This window comes from Mobula birostris, unplaced genomic scaffold (assembly GCF_030028105.1).
Source record: "Mobula birostris isolate sMobBir1 unplaced genomic scaffold, sMobBir1.hap1 scaffold_3052, whole genome shotgun sequence".
Taxonomy (NCBI): domain Eukaryota; kingdom Metazoa; phylum Chordata; class Chondrichthyes; order Myliobatiformes; family Myliobatidae; genus Mobula; species Mobula birostris.
The window spans coordinates 25,162-44,423 of record NW_027276113.1 but is presented as its reverse complement, the minus strand read 5'-3'; the positions used below and the strand labels follow the sequence as shown (position 1 = coordinate 44,423).

At 50.7% G+C, this 19,262-nt stretch overlaps 1 protein-coding gene across 1 annotated transcript; it reads right to left on the bottom strand.

The window, feature by feature from the left end:
- Positions 1-512: 512 nt before the first annotated feature.
- LOC140192912 (uncharacterized) lies at positions 513-18,996 on the bottom strand. The gene is made up of 4 exons (XM_072250403.1): positions 18,745-18,996; positions 12,100-12,297; positions 4,076-6,428; positions 513-1,465 (listed from the first exon to the last, which is right to left on the bottom strand). The coding sequence occupies exons 1-4, from the start codon at positions 18,994-18,996 to the stop codon at positions 513-515; spliced, it is 3,756 nt and encodes a 1,251-aa protein (XP_072106504.1).
- Positions 18,997-19,262: the final 266 nt, after the last annotated feature.

The window sequence follows — 19,262 nt, the reverse complement described above, 5'->3', positions numbered from 1 at the left end:
CCATCACCGCCCCTTTTTCACCTCCCCTACCCATCACCTCCCCTTTCCGTCACCCTCTCTGGTTCCTTCCTCTTATTCCACTCTCCTCTCCTTTCAGATTTTTCTTCTGCAGCCTTTTTCCACCTTTCACCCATCACTTCCCAAATTCTCACATCATCCCCTCTCCCACCCACCCACCTCCCCTTCCCCTATTCTCACCTATCGCGTGACAGCTTATTCTCCTCCCCCTCCCTCTACCTTCAGCTCCTTTCCTGTCCGATGATGAAGGGTCTCGGCCCAAAACCTCGACTGGTTATTCTCCACCATGGATGCTGCCTGACCTACTAAGTTCCTCCAGTACTTTACGTGTTGCTCCAGGTTTCCAGCACGCACAGAATCTATCGTGTCTATAATCTCCACCTGACTGTCGCAATTATCCCATATTACCTGGTCTCACCCTATCGCAGATATTTCCCCTGTCCTATCCACCTCTTTCTGCTACCTCCTCAGCAACCCTGTTCCAAAGAACGGTCTCATTCACTCTTGCTTTTCCCACCGCGGAGGCTGTCTGACCTGCTGAGTGTTTTCAGTTCACATTTCTGCTGCCTGCCCCTGACTGGCTTCACTCCTCTGCCGGCCCACAGCCCGTGCCTACCTGGGAGAGACAGGACCTCAGAGCGAAGCACATCCAGGTCCACCTTGAGCGAAGCTGCAGGGCATGGGTCTACGGCAAGGTCTCCATCGAGGCCAAGGGGCTCACTCTCCTCTGCAGCATCACTGTTTTCTCTTCCAGTGGGGGCCGGATCCTGCGGCAATGGGTGAGCGGAGACCTCAGACGGTCGAGGCGTGAGAACCTCAGGGAGATGGGGTGAGGGAATGCCACCCAGGGGCTGTGGTGAGACCTCAGCGGTTTGACAGGAAGCAGCATCAGGCGGCTGCGGTGAGTGGACGTTGCCTGTGGCTGGTGAGGGGACCTGGGGCAGTGGAGGTGAGGGGACCTCGGACGCTTGGCATGAGGTGACTTCAGGCAATAGGGGTGAGGGAACCTCTGGCAGCTGTAGTGAGGGGGCATTAGGAAGCTGAGGTGACGGGACCTCAGAAGATTGAGATAAGGCAACCTCAGGCAGTTGAGGGGAGGAGAGTTTGGAAAGTTGAGATGAGGGAACCTCAGAGAGTTGAGGTGAGGGAACTTTGATTGAAGATGTTAAACTCTCAGGCGGCTGAGATGAGGAGACTTTAGAAGGTTCAGATGAGGAAACCTCAGGTAGTTGAGGTGAGGAGACCTCGGAGGATTGAGACAAGGCTGCTGGTGGTAAGGAGGCCTCAGACCACCTGGGACAAGAGACTTTGGACAGTTGTTGGGCAGCCCTACTGGGCAGTGGAAGTGTCATGCTTCCAGTCTTATGATAGGCTGGCACACTGGGAGCTTGGCGTGGCGAATCCTTTCCACCTCCCTTGTCTCCGGACGGACGAACACTACAGGGACCTAGAGGAAGAGAGGGGGAATGGTGACTGAGGATGAGGCACAAAATAACAGCAAGAAGGAGCAGTGCACGCTTCATCTCTCAAACGAGCTGACGGGTAGGGCTGATGCTGGCAGGAGAAAGCCGTCCGTCCCACCCCGAGTGTCCCGGCCCGGAACCAACCAGGTAGACCCTGCTTCCCTCATGGGTCACGCCTCCCCCTGGACCTCCCCAGGAAAGGTTTGAACATGAGGGGCAGGGCCCGGGTCTAATGGCCTCGTGGGCCGGGAGTTCCAGAACACCCCCACCACCATCTTGTCTTCTCCTGATCAACTTCAGTCTCGTCCTCATGGTCACCACTTATTTTCTGCTACTTATCTATTTAATACTGTTTTTCTATTACAGTCTTGTTTTTATCTACCGCTTTATTTAATTGCCTGAGAGGAAGCCAAACAGAGTTTCATTATACCTTATGTATAATGACAATAAAGATCATTCAATTCAATTCAATTCAATTCACCAGCCTGCCCGCTAATGGGAATTCACCTACCCGACCATCACAATATCCAATAAACCCCTCCGGCCTTCTTCACTCCAAAGGAAATGTCAACAGTGTCCCCTCCTGCACAGAGTTAGAGGGGCATTTAGCACTGAAACAGGCCTACGGCCCTTTTCAGCCATGATACTCTCCGCAACTGTCAACACTAATCCCCTTGGACTCATAGCTCTCTACACCTTGGTAGTTCAACTTCTTCCAAAGGGGATGAGAGCAGGGTCTTCTCGCAGCATTGTCTACAACCCCCTCCCCCGCCACAATGACGGTTGCCCTGACGACGCCCAGGTGAAACGGGCCGTTTACCCCTGGCAATTCTGGAGATGGGTGGGCAAGGGAGGAGGGGAATGTCCTAAATTTACAACAAAAGAGAGAAATTGAAATCCAATTTGTCCCCACGTGACAGAGTCACCAGGCTAAGAGACAGGCCATTCAGCCCAACTTGTCCATGCTGTTCATCTGCCAGTGTTTATGCCCCTATCCCGCTAAACCTCTCCTATCCACGTACCTGTCCCAGCGCCTTTTGCACATTGTAAATCTATCCACGTTTGCCTCTCAAAGCCCACCCCTACGGCCCTGTCGTGAGAGGTGGAAATGGGTAAGGACGGCCAGCAGGGCTCTGTTGAAGATCTACAGGCTAATGCCCTGTGCAGAGGATAGAGTGGGTTACAGAAACGCTAATGAACTCCAACCAGACCTTCGACTTTGCATGATGGAGCCAGGAGAAGAAATATATCCACCTCTCCCGCCTCCTCCATCAGCTCGTTCATCCGCTGCCCAGCTGTGGGCTGTCTGTCTAGAGTTTGCACACTCTCCGTGTGACCCCTGTGGGGAAAACTTTGCCCCACAGTCCCCCTATAAACCTTTCACCTTGCACATTAAACCCATGCCTTCCAGTTCTGGACCACCCTACCCTGGGGAAAAAGACTGTGACTGTCCACCTTTTTCTGTGCCCCTCATGATTTTATAACCCTCTATCAGATCTCCCTCAAGCTCCGTCGCTTGAGGAGAAACAGTCCCAGCCTGTCCAGTTCCTCCTCATAACTCGGGCCCTCCAGTCCTAGCACTATCCTCCTGACCTATCCTGCACCCTCTTCAGCTTCAATCACATCCTTCCTACAGCTGGACGACCATCTTAACATTATGATGAATGCGAAGGAGGCCATTTGGCCCATTGCATCCATGCTAGCCCATCAGTCCCTTTTCTTGTTTCTTTCATTCCCTGTAACTTATGTCCCCTGGGGTGCGGTGGGAGGGGGGCAACTTACAATGAACCCACAGACCTGCACATTTCTGGGTCGCAGGAGTAAACTGGAGCACCCGGGGCCACGGGGAAACGTGCGAACTCCACATAAACAGTCAGTGCCAGAGGTCAGGATTGAACCAGGCTGGCTGAGGCTGCAGAGCAGCGGTGCCACAACGTGTGGAGGGATTAGATTTCCCAGCCGGGCAGCAAACGAGGGGTTGATCTGGCCCGGCTAATTTTCTCCAATAGAGCAGGTCTATCTCTCATTCTCCAGCAGCCAACTCCCCGGCTCTGTATCAGAGACTGCAGGCATTTGCACAGAAGCTGGAGATCTCAAGTAACACACACACAAGATGCTGGAGTAACTGGGGCCAAGCAATACCTATGGAAGGAAATGAACAGTTTACGTTTCGGGCAAGACCCTGTTTCAGGACTGAAAAGGAAGGGATCAGAATGCAGTATAAGGACGTGGGTGGGAGTACACATATAACCTGCCATTTTGTACTCTCCCCCAACTCCCCAACCTTGTTATCCTGACTGCTGCCCCCTTCCTGTCCAGTTCAGATGAGGTGTCTCAGCCCCACTGTTTAATGCCCTCCACAGATGCTGCCTGACCAGCTGGGCTTCTCTGGCACTTTGTCTGTGTTTCTCCAGCTGTGTGCAGCCTATCTCGCCGTGGCTGCCCAGGTTTCCTGCCCTTGAGGGTTACTGTGCAAGGCAGCTTGACCGTCAGCACCGCCTCAGTAGGCCGGAAGGCCTGTTCCTGTGCACTTACCGATTACAGTCTCCACCCCACTCGCCCGCAGCCAGACATAAGACTAGCTGGCCTCTTACCTTCCTCAGTGGAACTGTTGCTCTGCTCCCTTTGGGGTACTTTCTCAGAGTGTGTCCCTTGTTCTCTGGCCTCCTGACATGCTGTCTGATCAGCCCTGTGGTTGTGTAGAGCTGGCTCCACCCCGCTGTCCTCCTCGTCCTCATGGCGTTTCCATGCCGACGCAAGGCCCGGGGCTGTGGGGGCGGGTGACTTCCCGGCATCCGTGGGCCTTGCCTTACCGCGCTGAGGGTCCAACAGGGTCTCGTCCCCACCCTCTGGAGCGGCGGTGGGCCTCTGTGTCTGGCCTGCGAGCAGTGGACGGCGCTCCGAGCCCCCGGCAGGCTGCCACTGCTCAAGTTGTGACCCTTGTGGTGACGAGTCTGATCGGTTGCAACCTGCCAGCGGGACCGGGGACCCGGCTGTGGAGGGCTCGCGCCCGCCCAGCGAACAATCCACCCGGCTCCCAGCCAATGGCTGTTCAATCCCAATGACTGGCACAACCCTCTCGGCCAATGGACCTTCAGTCCCAGTGTTTGTCGCAACCCTCTCAGCCAATGGCTGTTGATCCCTGATCGATAGCTGACCCCGAGCAGCCAATGAGCACTCTGTCCCGGTTACCACGGCCCTCTGAACCGAACCCCGTTCTGGCGTCACTTGCCCAGAGCCAGTTTCCATGGTAGGCTGCTCAGATAGGTGTTGGTCTGCTGAAACCTCTGGATTAGCCAGTGAGCGTTCAGTCCCCGTTGTCAGCAGCCCCTCCTCAGCCAGTGACTGTTGAGTTTCTGGTGAGGTTCCCTGACCTGTGCCAGTTTTCAGTCCACTCTTTCTAGCCGAAGATACTGAGTGTTTAGACCCAGGTTGTACCGTGCTTTCCGGAGATAGTGGTATCTCAGTCACCGCCGCTGGCAAGACCTTTTCTTCCAAAGGCAGTTCACTTCCAGTTTGCTTTTGGTCCAATGATGGGTCATTCCCAAACGTTAGTGCGTGCTGTTTGGCCACAGACTTTGGTGAGTTCCCTTCAGCCAATGATCGCTGGCTCCCAGTTAAGGATGAGCTGTGGCAAACTGATGATTGATCGACCACAGTTTGTGTCGACGCCAGCCCAGAGAGTTCGATCCCTGCGCCTGATGCTCCTCTAGCACCCAACGAGCTTTCAGCCCCCACTTCAGATTCGCACACTTCCACCAATCGCCATTCAGCTCTGCACAGTGAGATATCCATCTCCGCCAATGAATGCATGGAAGCCTCGACCAATCCCGTGCCTTCATAGCCAGGCTTGGGGCCGACTTCCGACTGGGTCCCTGCCATCTGATTGGACGACTTGGAGAGATCCCCCGCGCCCTCCAGGGCCAGCGACTCCCTCCAGGCAAGGTCAGCAAGGCCGGTCGCCCCTAGCAACGGGCCCTCCTTCCCTCCGGCGAGCTCCACCTGGGCCAGGCGGCGAACCCATTCCTCGCCATCAGGGCCTTCCTCCGGTGGCCGATGGCGACGAGCCCTCCCGCCGTCGACAGGAGAGCTGCGGCACCTTGCCGGGGCCTTCCCGCCGCTTTTCCACTTGCTCCCGCTGCTGCTGTCAGGCTGCCGCCTTTGGCGGCGGTGCAGCCACGCCCCGCGCCGCCCCTGTGCGCCGGACCGTCGACGGCGCCCGCCGGGGGCCGGCAGCGTCGTGGCAACCGCCGCCGGCCCTGTGCAAGCGCGGCGCCAGCGTGGGAACGCCGGCCCCCGCTGCGGGGAAGCCTCCGAGAGCTCGACGTACTCACCCTCATCGCCACCTTCGGGGTCGTCGCTGCCCGCGCCCGAGCAGTAAACCTCGCCGTCCGGTGCGCCGTTGTCCCCACCCGATTCCTGCCCGTTGCCGAGGCCTCGCTTGAGGGCGGCCTCAGCCCGCGGCTCCGCGTCGGCCCCGTCGCCAGACGGGCGTCTCCTCGTGCCAACGGCGGGCGGGCGGGGGCCAGGCTCGCGTCCGGGCCCGCCCTCAGGTTCCAGTTGCGGGTAGATCACCCTCCTCCAGGGCAGCCGCTGGAGCCGGCCTCCCTCCGCCGCCAGGCACCACTCCAGCAGGCGGTGGCCGCTGTCGCCGCGGGCCAGGCGACGGTTGACTCCGTCCAGCCACTCGGCGGTGAAGAGGTGCGGGTACGAGGCCTCGTCCACCGGCTCGGAGACCGGCCCTTCGGCGCCCGGCCACTTCAGCAGCAGGCGGGCCCCGCGGCCCAGCGGCGACGATAACGGCGACAGCGGCGGGGGAGCCAGTTGCAGGTAGAAGTCACCGGGCTGGAGCTGCCGCCAATCCAACGCAGACAGCTGCACCAGCACCAGGCCGCGTTGGCACAGCGGCCAGCCCGCGTGGGTGAAGCGGCGGCTGGCATACGGCTCCTGCGGGGGGGGGGGGGGGTGTGAGGACAAGAGAAGAGGAAGTGGCAGTGAGGTGGAGAGAGTTGTCCCGAGACCCTCCAACCCAGTCCATCCTCCAACCACCTCACCCCGTCCCCGACAAATCCCACCCTCACCCCGACCATCCGAGACCCTCCTGCCCAACGCAGCCCTATCCTACAGCCACCTCACCCCGTCCGCCACAAATCCCACCCTCACCCCGACCATCCGAGACCCTCCTGCTCAACGCAGCCCTATCCTACAGCCACCTCACCCCGCCCCCCCACGAATCCCACCCTCGCCCCGGCATCCGAGAGCCTCCGGCCCAGTGGCTGGTTTCGGCCCGTCACTACTGGGCGTTCCTTCCCCAGCAGGCACCTCAGTCACACTTGTGCCCAATAAACATTCATGAGAAAGAGCAAGGAGCCTCGGGGACGGGAGAACGGGTAGGGGGTGGTTAGGAGAGGCGGGTACGGAGACCTGGGGCCCTGGGGGTGAGTGGGGGTGGGAGATGGAGTCGCGGGGAAGGAGGAAGGACACAGTGTGTGTCAGTGTTGTCAGGGAGGTGAGTGAGTACTGTGTCCAAAGCCCCCGGGGTGGGGGGTGCATGGAGCATAGACGCCGGTGGGAGTGTGGGGACTGCAGCTCTGTGCGGGGGAGAGGGTGTGTGATAGGAGGCAGAGGAAGCTCAGGGACTTAGATGAAAGCAAATGGGACTTTACTCGGTTTGAGGGTACAAATCTGATATCCCAACACACTGGTACTGAACATAGAACAGTACAGCATGAGAGTGGGCCTCTCGGCCTACAACATTGTGCCAGACCAATTAAATTAGTGATGAATCTTATCCCTTCTGACTACACAATATCCACATCTTTCCATTTCCCTCACTTCCATGGGTGCCCCCCCACCACGCCCGGCCTGTGCGCTGCACACTCTGCTCACACGTGACCGAACACCCGAGTAATCACAATGTCAAGTTCGCCGATGGCAGGGCAGTGGTGGGGTTCATCACCCACCACGGTGAGTCGGCCTACAGCGAGAGACGGTGGAAGAGCTCTCCCTCGAAGTCAACAAGGCAAAGGGGATGGTTATTAACTCCGGGAGAAATCGTACCCCTCTTCACGCCCCTCCCCGCAAAGGCAGCGCCACAGCAGGAACAGCCAGCAGTGAAATCTCTTGGGAGAGCACAGCTTGTACAATCTCTGCACGATCACCAACGCCCCTGCTTTCAGAGGAGGCTGAAGAGGTCTGGACTATGCTCGTCTACGCTCCCGCCATTCTACAGACGCGCAGTGGAGAGCATCCTGCACGGTGCGCAAACTGCAACGAGCAGCCAGAACTGCCCAACTCATCACCGGCATCACGGGCGTACATAGGGAAAGGTGCAGGATAAGGGCCAGTAGCATCATGAAGGATTCCACCAACCCTGCTCCCGGACTGGTTGTCCCACTCCCATCAAAGGAGGCCACGTAGCAGGACCACCAGGTTGCTTTCTCCGAGCAGTAAGGCTGGTCAGCACCTCCACCCACTAACCCATTAGATTAGATTAGATTATGAGAACACTCAGTCCTCTTTTATTGTCATTTAGAAATGCATACATGCATTAAGAAATGATACAATGTTTCTCCGGAGTGATATCACAGAAAACAGGACAAACCAAAGACTAACACTGACAGAACCACATAATTATAACATATAGTTACAGCAGTGCAAAGCAATACCGTAATTTAATGAAGAACAAACCATGGGCACAGTAAAAAAAAGTCTCAAAGTCCCGAGTCGATCGACTCCGATTCCCCGATAGCAGGCGGCAAAAGGGAGAAACTCCCTGCCATAAACCTCCAGGCACCGTCAACTTGCCGATGCCTTGGAAGCAGCCAACCCCAGCCGACACTGAGTCTGTCTGTCCGAAAACTTCAAGCCTCCGACCAGCCCCTCCAATACAGCCTCCCGAGCGCCATCCTCTGCCGAGCGCCTTCGACCTCTCCCCGGCCGCTGAAACAAGCAAAGCCAAGGATTCGGGGCCTTCAGCTCCGGAGATTCCGGTTACCACACAGTAGCAGCAGCAGCGAAGCGGCCATTTCAGAAGTTTTCCAGATGTTCCTCTGTACTCTCACGCCCGTCTCCATCAAATCAGAATTGTGCGCGGTCCCCTACTTGACAGATAACAGATATTCATCACCGGAGAGGCCGCGCGCGCTGCCGTCGTGCCGCCATCTTCTCCTCCTCCTTACCTCTACTTTATCAGTGACTTTAGTGCAGATACTCCTGAGACTTGTGTCACTTTATGGACAAACAAGCTATCCTCTGTAGATATATTTATTGTGCTTTCTATTACTGAGTCCTTTATCTTATTGTGCTTTTTTTTGTGCTGCATCAGATCCAGAATTGCAGTTACGGTGCATTCTGGTTAATTTCCATTGGTTAATCAGGGCAGCGGCTTATTTGGGACAACTCTGAAAGAACAAAAACTAATTGAGAAAATAGCCGGGATTCCCCCTCACATATTTGGGATGCTACACCACTTAATTGGGGCAGGAGACCATTGCTGAACATTTCCTAAGCAGCACCGATTTTGTGCACTTACATGGCCATTAGACAGACCACCATGGTTCAAGTGAACAGGTTTTAAGCGGCACCATTGTGTGTGATTTCTGTCACTGACAGTTGGCAAGAAATTAAGCAGGGTGTCAGTACCTCCAGTTGAACTTAGTCTTTTTGTGTGTTTTCCCCTTAGCCGTCAGTCTGTGGTTTTGTATTGCCATGTGCTCTTGTTTCTTGTCATGCCCCATGTGCTCCTGTCCCCGCTCCTGCTCTACTCCGGCCCCTGTATTACTGAGTACTCCGTCTCTCACCTGTTTCTCATTATTACCTGTGTCTCATTGTGCTCCACCTATCATCTGCCTCTCTGTTTACTGCTCAATGTATTTCAGTCCTGTGTTTTCACCTGTTCGTGTCCAGACTCTACCAGTGAATTTTCCTGAGCCTTTCCAGCATTTGTATCTATACTCTGTCCGTCGACTCTGCCTGTTTTCTGATTCTGATTTTTGGATTTCTCTGGATGTTTTGATCTGTGCCTGAACTTTGATGTTGACTTTGTTTGCACCTTGGGATTTGTTACTCAATAATATCACTGTGTGCACAGTACTGGGTCTGCAATTGGGTCCCTGCTCCAGCATCCTGACACAGGAAGACAATTCAGGTCTGTTTTGCTCACTGCAGTTTCAGTATTCAGGCTTGAATGTCCAGGAGTTCACTACTTCACTACTTCACCAAGTTAGGAACTATGAAGAATTTGAGGGTATCGACAAGCATCTTGAATGTTACAATGAGAATGAAGATTTGGAGGATGCAATTGTTGAAAGCGTTGCATGAAGGCAGTCCATTATCTGCACTGATTTTGTTCATTTACCGTCAATAGAAAGAACACGGCACGGATGAATTCCTCCATCGATAAGTATTAGGAACTAATACACAGTTTTATCGTACTGCAGTAATATTGTTCTATTTTGTTCTGTATTTCATTTAAATACATAATATGTTACTTGGTTTGTCTTTTTATACCTTTTTAACTATTTCCATGAAACTTCAGCTAATTGGAGCAGCTGCTTAATTGGGCCAAAATGTACAGGTCCTAATCAACAGGAATCCATTATATTTCATTCTCCTTTACGCTTATGCACTGGAAATGACATTAAACAATCTTGAATTCATGTGCCTACCTAAACATCTCTTAAAAGTCCCGAATGTATCTGTCTCTACCAGTGTAATCCAGGTACCCACCACTCTGTGTAAAATCTTAGCCCTCACATCTCCTGTTAACCTACTCTCTCACACCTTAAGGGCATGCCCCCTGGATTTAGACATTTCAACCCTGAGGAAAAAAACACTAATGATCCTCTCTATCAGCACTGCCGCTCCAAAATGATATCATATTTGTGAAGTAGGTTGCCGTGCACAATCCTGATTTGATGGAGACAGCCGTGAGAAGCACGGAGGAACATCTGGAGAAACTTCTCCAATGACTGGTTTGCTGCCGCTGCTACTGTGCAATCAAGAATCTCCGGAAGGGAAGGACCCAAATCCTCAGCTTTGCCTATTGCCTGTTGCCGGGGCCGGGGTCGAAGCGATCGGCAGAGATGGTGCTCGGTGCTCGGTGTCGGAGGGCTGGTCGGAGGCTCGAAGTTTTCGGACGGACTCAAGAGTCGTCTGTGGTCGGATGCTTCCAGGGTGCTGCATCGGCAAGTTTGCGGCACTGGAAGTTCATGGCAGGAAGAGAGTTTCTCTTCCTTCTACTGTCTGCATGAGATGATGGGACTTTCGAGAGACTTTGAGACCTCTTACCATGCCCATGGTCTGTTCTTCATCAAATTATGGTATTGCTTTGCCCTGTTGTAACTATATGTTATAATCATGTGTTTTTTGTCAGTTTTTCAGTCTTGGTCTGTCCTGTGTTTCTGTGATATCACACCTGAGGAACATTGTATTATTTCTTAATGCATGCATTACTAAATGACAATAAAAGAGGACTGTGTGTCCTCATAATCTAATCTGATCTGATCAATGCCTTTCATAATCTGATAAGCCTCTATCAGGTCTCCCCTCAGTCTCCAACACTCCAGAGAAAACAACCCCATTTTGGCCAGCCTCTCGTGATGGCACATGCCCTCTAGACCAGGCATGTAAACCTCTGGTAAACCTCTTCTGCACCCTTGACATCTTTCCTATAGTGGGGTGACCAGAACTGTGCGCAGTACTCCAGAGGTGGCATAACTAGAATTGTATAAAGCTCCAACATAACTTCTTGACTTCTGAACTCAAAAGCCTTGACTACTAAAAGCAAGCACACCCTATGCCTTCTTAACCACTCAGGGAGCTATGAACTAGAATCCCAAGATCCCTCTGCTCATCAACTGTCTCTTTACATTAGACCTATCAAGATGCAACACTTCACATTTGCCCGGGTTGAACTCCATCTGCCATCTCTCTGCCCATATCTGTAACTGATCAATATCGGGCTGCACTCTTTTCCAGTCCTCTACACTGTCCACAGCACCACCAACCTTCCTATCATCTGCCAAGTTACTAATCATAGCTGGTGTTTGAGACTATGGTAATTCAGGTTGATGTCCCCCCAGCATACATTTATGTATAATTATATTGTAATTTTACAGTAAGTTGTGAGAGTGTGTGAGGACTGGGATATGCAGTGAGGAAGGAGGGAGGGAGGGGAAAGGGAGCACTGGGAGTGGGGATCTGCTGAGCTGGAGGAAATCTATTACTTGCTCAGTCCGAAGGCAAAACTCTGAGAAACCAGCATGCTTGGGCTTTTGGTGCCAGACCAGCAGACTATTGGATGTTACGTTGTAATATAACAAAGTTTTCAGGAAGTTCAATTTTGAAAAGAATGGGGAAATGGGGCCTACTCCTTCAGCAGGCTGTGTGGGAACCTGTTCCCCAGTGAGGGTAGAGGAAGCACCAAAACTGTTCGTTCCTTACTGTGTGATCTCTGAATGGTCGGATATTAGATTTTCTGGGCTCCCCGCCCCTTCCCACTGTGCCCCAATTAACATCTGATACTTGCATCCTCCCCATTTCCCCCCGTATTCCCAACGGCTACCAGAAAAAACCCACAAACCAAAGTGTCCTGGTTAACCCCGTTGATACTCACACAGGCTTGTTGCTGGATAGTTTGTAGGATGTGCTTGGCAGGGATGAAGAAGTCGATGATATAACGCAGAGCATCATTTTGGTAGGTCTTCTCCAGCACGTCAAACACCTGGCCAAGGAGGGTGGCCGCCGTTTCCTCGAAGGGAGGGTAGAGGGCAGAGAGTGATCTCTGGATACAGCTGTCCACAGCTTCAAACTCCTGCAGAAAAGGGGAGAAAAAGTACAAAGATCTTTCTTGAAAAGTAGCTCCAGGTAACCTGGCAACAGCCAGTTCTACCAAACCACCTCACTCAAACCAAAGCTCCAATCTCTTCAGAAAGTTCCACAGTCCTTACGTTTTCTTAGAGATAACATTTAAGTTTACCAAATTCAGCATGCTAATCTCAGTCTGAGTTCTAGTTTGATCCCATTCAACCCACTGATGCTAGTTGATAATGTCTAGCGAATTAGTTACCTGTCATTAACTAGTGGCGGATTACATTCAGTGACATTTACCCATAGCCTGCACATTACCGCCCATTTTGGGTGACCAGGATTATTTGGTTTCAGATCTTGCCAACCCTTCAACCAAAGAGGTTAAGTGAAAGCGATTGCCTTGGTATCACGGAGGCTTTGGACTGAGTGTGACATCCAGAAACCTGGAAGCTAATGTCCTTCAAAGGGAAATCACTCGGGCAGTTCAAGGTAGGGACATTAAAGGCGGTTATCACGATGCTCAGGGCAACAAAGTTCAGAGTTCAATCCCAACGACCTCTGTAAGGAGTTTGTACGTCCTCCCCGTGGAATGTGTGGGTTCCTGTCACAATCACAGATTCAGCAGCGCAGCAGATAGGGCAATTGCGCTCGTGAATATGCACGTGTCAGCTAATTATTATTTGATTGTGACAGTATTTAGCTCCATTCTTCATCGTTGTGCTTGTGGAGACTTGAGCGCAGCACAGCAACGATTCGCTGCCTGCTTGCGTTCGGCCTTGCCTGAGAAATTGGACTGTCGAGTCAATTGATCCTGAAGACTAGCGGTATTCATTTTATATCTAGTTATTCCCTTCAGCCGCAGTGTAGGCTTCGTTTTCCATTTGAGAGTTTTAATTATCAGCCCTGTTTGGCCTGGCGTTTATTGTTTACCTTTCCCTCTAACTCTGTTTGCATTAAATTCTGTGAACTATTGACCCGCCTCAGTGTCTCTCGCACGGCACTTGGGCCATATCCGAACACAGTGACTGTGACAGGTTTCCTCTGGGTGCTCCTGTTTCCCTTCACAGTCCAAAGACCTACCGGTTAGTAGGTTAACCGGTCACTGTAAATTGCCCTGTGATTAGGCTAGGGTTAAACCAGGGGTTGTTAGCGGCGTGGCTCAAGGGGTCAGAAGAGGCTATTCCACACTACGAAACATAAATAAATAAAGCCAAACTTTGCACAGAGCTTGAACTGTGACCATCCCAACAAAGGACATAACTGTAGGAGTTTAAGGCGGTGTTCTAGATCCAAAACCTTTTACAGCTTCAACACTGACTTGCCTTCCCTATTGATATTAGAATAAGGTCGCCTGTTGATTAATGTCTATTTTCAACTCTTCAGCAATCAAACAGTTTATATCTGTATTTGCAATATCCGGATAAGATTCAAGCGTGAGGTGATACATAGCAAGTAACTTTTTTGATGATGATATGTTGGCAAGCCCAGTCTAACATTTCCTTCTAATGAAGGCAGTTCCCCACCTCCACCCCCACAACCATGAAAGAACATTTGCAGCGTATGAATACTGAACACACAATAAGGAATGCCTGGCCCGTCATTCAGTATGGACGTGGGAGATCTGTGCCAGCCTTGATTCCTGCACAGTGGTCCAATGCTCTCAATTCCCAGACCTGCCAAAATCTTATCTAACTTTGCCTTAAAAGATTTAACCCCCCAAAACTCTTCAGAGAAACAATATTTCTACATACACTTCAGTATGACTGGACCTTTGCAACTAATCTCCTAATTGAAGAATCTCCTATTCATGAAGGCTTCTCAATATCTACCTGCCCTTGCACTGCCCAGAATCTTGTATGTTTTAGTGAGATCGCCACCATTATTATAATTTCCAAAATATTACGGACACAGCCTGTTTTATAACCGTGCATACAACAGTGGCGTGCAGAAGAGCTTCTCTGAATGCACAACACGTCCAACCGTGAAGATCTTGCTGGGACAGTGAAGATCTCAAATGCACAGTCAATTCTCCTTGATATACGACCTCATCCCAGTTGCCAAGTTCCCACACAGTTAACATCATTGCGGTTGCTCTTAACCAGAAACTGAAGTAGGAAGCAGACAATGCCATTTCTCCAGGAGTCTAGGGCTCCCTGCAGTGACTGACACCCCAGCGTCTCCCCCCGTTACAAGGTACAACTTGGAAACTTGGCGTAAAATTCTACACTTGGTGAATGCAGCTCCCTTTACACTCGATGCTCCAGCCAACAAAGAAGTTCAAAATAAATGTAATATCAAAGTACATATGTATCACCATATACAACCCTGAGGTTTATTTTGTGAGCATACTCAATAAATCTATAGAGTAACAGTAAAGAATCAAAAAAAGACTGCCCAACTAGGGTGTTCAGTCAGAGTGCAGAAGATAACAATCTGTGCAAATACAAAAAGAATAACCAACAATCATAAATAAATAAGCAAAAAATATCAAGAACATCAGATGAATGTTCCTTGAAAGTGAGTCCTTAGGTTATGGGAACAGTGATGGGGTAGTGAAGTTATCCCATCTAGACTTCCGGTTTATGATGGTGCTAGTTACCGGATTAAGCGACTACTTGCTGGTGGCCAATGAAACAAAGAAAGCAACTAATTGTTGCATTTTTCACCTTTTTTTCTGGTAAGCGATCACTGCGAACAATGGTCTGTGGCTTATCTGTCAGTTGAGCTGAACCACCTTTTGTGATGTGGCTGGAGTCTTGCAGGGGCAGGATGGTTGTAACACGTGCAGACTAGTGTTGTTGGAGCAGACTGGGAGGAAATTCAATGCAGCAGGGCCGAGGCAAAGTGAGGAAAGATCCGTGGGTTGATCGATTTAGGAGCCAAGCCAAATTGGTAAGTTCAGGTAATTCAATGCAGTGGAGTTGAGGAGAGGCAAGGCAAGGAGAGATCTGAGGCTTGGTCGATTTAAGAACCAAGCCAAATTGGAAAGATCTGGTTCGGGTGGTATTGAGTTGGTGGAGCTCAAGCCCATGCAAGAAATGACCTAAGGTTTGGATGATTTAAGCACTGGCTCAGATTGAAATGGTCAGAGTGTCGGGGTCAGAGGTGAGAAACGGGCCATTTTGGCTCATTCCTCCACGGGGTTTGTTCGTCTCTGTGCTGCACTGGTGCCTGGAGTTCTGAACTTCAGTTCTGAATGCTGTCTGCTTGATTTATTGTTTGCACAATTTGTTTTTTTTCTCTTTCTGCACACTGGGTGTTTGGACAGTCTCGTTTTTAATGGGCTCTATTGAGGTTCTTAGTTTCATGTCGGCTTGTAAGGAGACGAATCTCAAGGTTGTATAAAGTATACATACTTTGACAATAAAATGTACTTCGAACTTTGAACTTTGGTTCAAGAGCCTGACGACTGAGGGGTAATAACTGCTCCGAACCTGGTGGTGAAACATGTACCACCATGGGTATTCTGCGACGTTCAAACCCAACCATTGGTCACCAGGGTTAAAATTTACTGAAGTTTTTTGCCAAGATTGATTTGCCATCAACAACAGAACCGAAGACTTCTGAAATTAAAATAAAATGCAAGAAGTTCTCAGCAGATGAGAAACCATCTGTAGAAAGAGAGACAGTTAACTTGTCCAGGACAGAACACCTCGTCAAAATGGAGCAAGACAAACAAGCTAAACTAGGTAGCAAGGAAGGTGACCACAAAGGGAGTGATCCGAAACACGAGAGATTCTGCAGATGCTGGAAACCCAAAGCAACACACACACAATGCTGGAGGAACTCAGTAGGTCAGGCAGCATCTATGGAGAGGAATCAACATATTGGAAAGGCCAGGTTGAGTCGTATCAAGGCGGCGGAGCTCGAGCCCATGCCCAAAAGTCGACGTTTTGGGCGGAGACCCTTCTTCAGAACTGGGAAGGAAGGGGGAGGATGCCAGAATAAAAGGAGAAGGAGGATGGCTGGAGGGTGATAGGTGATCACAGAGGAGAGCAGTGAGAAGATTTAAACTTCCTCAGGGTAGACATCCCTTAAAGAGGCTTGGCAGAGGAACAGCAAATCATAAACACGAGAGATTCTGCAGATGCTGGAAATCATAAGCAACACACACAAAGTACTGGAGGAACTCATCAGGCCAGGTAGTATCCATGGAAACAAAGGATGTGTCTCTGAAATAATGGGGCATTCTGATAAGATGAACTTCCTGTATATCGTTGTTGTTTTGTGGTTCTACAATACAAATGAAAACAGGCCAGTGGCCAGTTCCCCTACAGACAGATGGTGGAACTGTGGCCAATTCTCCTACAAAATGATAGGGAAACTGTGGCCGGTTCTCCTACAAAATGATAGGGAAACTGTGGCCGGTTCTACGAACCTGTTGTTGAAACTGTCACCAGTTGTCCTACGTACTGAAAGAGCAAGTTACCTAGCATCTAGAAGAAGGCTTGTGAGTTAGTGCGTGGGAACCGCACTACAAGACAATTCCCCCTTGAGTCATACTGCAATTTGACTTGGAAATATTTTCTGTTCCTTCATCGTCCCTGGGTCCAAGTTACTGCAAGCCCTGGGCCAACTTTTGAATAATCGAAAGTTCATCACACACACTGTAGGGAATAAATGCTGGCTTTGCTGACAATTTGTACACCAAAACATGGTGCTTTGTTGAATAAATCTCAGTACAAGGATGGTAGAGCAACGATGTAGTTGGAAGCCTGGTCTCCCTTGACATGTTGTCTGAATCTTATGTATTTTTTTACATACATTTCTCACCTTATCTCCCTCTGTTTCGGCCACTTTCCTGTATCTTCAGAAATCCTGGATAGTTGTCTTCTGAATACTCATCATAGAAAAACACAGCACAGAAACAAGCCATTCAGCCCATCTAGTCTGTGCCAAATCATTTAATCTGCCTACACCCATCAACCTGCACTGGGACTGTAACCCTCCAAACCCCCACTATCCACGTACCTAGCCAAACATCACTTAAATGCTGAAATCACTTGTGCTGACTGCTCCTTCCACACTCTCATGATTCTCCGAGTTTCCCCTTGCGTTCCTCTTAAACTTTTCACCTTTGAGCCTTAACCCATGACCTCTGGTTGTAGTCACACCCAACCTCAATGGAAAAAGCCTGCTATCATGTACCCTGCCTATACTCCTCATAACTTCCTTACGCCACAACACTACTTAGTGAGTATCTTTAGAAACCTCCTCACCACTGACCCTAATCTTACTTCACCCATCACTGAACCAAGAGGAAATAGAAACATGTGTGCGAGTCCTTGCAACTAATGACTGTCAGAAGGGGCACCTGTAATGTCCATGACATTATCCAGGTCTTTGCCGTACCTACTCTAGTTTAATTGTCATTCAACCATACATGTGAATGCAGCCAAACAAAACAGGGTTCCTCCAGAGCCAAGATACAAAACACAAAACCAACAGTCACACACAGCAAAAGGCACAGGTAACACAAACGAGGGGTGATTGATAAAGTTTGTGGCTTAAGGTAGAAGGAGTCAATTTTAGAAAACCTAGCACATTTATTTTTCAACATAGTCCCCTCCTACATGTACACACTTAGTCCAGCGGTCGTGGAGCATACGGATCTCTTCTTTGTAGAATTGGTCCTCAGCAGGGGTGATTGATAAGTTCATGGCCTAAGATAGAAGGAAATGAGTTCTTAACTTCAAACTTTCTGCGTTATCACTCAAAGAGTTGAACTGCACGTGCATGTAACAAGAATGTCTTGGACCTCCAGGTGGTCCATAGCAGAGGTGATTGATAAGTTCATGGTCTAAGGTAGAAGGAGATGAGTTATACTGCTCTCGTTACATGCATGTGCAGTTCAGCTCTTTGAGTGAAAATGCAGAAAGTTTGAAGTTAATAACTCATCTCCTTCTACCTTAGGCCACCGACTTATCAATCACCCCTGCTGTGGACCACTTTCTGGAGGTCCAAGATGCTGACTTCTACAAAGAAGGGATCTGTATGCGCCACGACCGCTGGACTAAGTGCTAGGTTTTCTAAAATTGACTCCATCTACCTTAGGCCACGAACTTATCAATCTCCCCTCATATAATTACGATAGCAGAAAAGCATACAAATAAATAATAAAGCCAAAGTCCCCGAGTGTCATGGCCCGTAGATTAGTGGTGCACAGGATGTCGTCCAGGAGCCACGTTTCTGCAAGAACGAATCCACAACAGTTCCTCATCTCACGCTGGCTCAGTCGCAGATGAGCACAATCCAACTTGTCTTCCACCAGGCGAACACCGGAAGGGCGGGCCCACCCGCCCCAACCCAGCACAGGTTCCCGCCCCAGAGTCTCCTTCCCTGGGCGGCTGCAACAGGCAGAGGGCCTGGTCTGCGCAACAACCGAGGCCAGGCAGCTCCCCCGCCGGCGGTCTCGTCGGAGAACCAGTGAACCGGGCTCTCAGTACAGTACATCACCAGTGTCCAGCAGGGTCTTGTGATCACAAGAAAAACGTCCAAGACAAGCACTTGCACTGTTGACCCATGCATTGTCTCCATGCAGCCCCTCTGGCGGCTTCTGTCCTGGGTAGCAGATGGCAAAACAGTACGCAACGTCCAGCTCCACCACTATTGAGCAACTGGCTAGCGAGGGCGACCTGTAGTACTCGATGTTTTGGTTGTTATAAAAATAAGTCACAAAGGACAAACGGGCGCTTAACTGCATCCAGAGAGGCCGCTGTGGCCAAGCACGCCGCCTTCAAAAGGCTCGGGTTTCTTATTAATATCAGTCAAGTGACGCAGCGGGTAATGGTGAATTGGAATGTGTTGGGAGGGAGGGAGTCACGTCGGCAGCCCGGGTTCAAGTCCACCGCCGCCCATAAGGCATTGGTACGTTCTTCCACGTGGGTCCCACGTCCTCTGGCTTTGGTCTCCTCCCACGTCCCAGAGACGTTGGGCTTAGGGTTGGTAATTTGTGGGCCAGCCATCTTG

What these genes read in the sequence shown, in the direction of transcription:
- LOC140192912 (XM_072250403.1), bottom strand. Translation starts at nt 18,996, where the DNA reads ATGCAGTTAAGCGCCCGTTTGTCCTTTGTGACTTATTTTTATAACAAC. An exon ending in CCCTGCTGGACACTGGTGAT is followed by an intron (nt 12,298 to 18,744) that starts GTACTGTACTGA and finishes CCTTTTCTGCAG; the next exon opens with GAGTTTGAAGCTGTGGACAG. An exon ending in CAACAGTTCCACTGAGGAAG is followed by an intron (nt 1,466 to 4,075) that starts GTAAGAGGCCAG and finishes CTCTTCCTCTAG; the next exon opens with GTCCCTGTAGTGTTCGTCCG.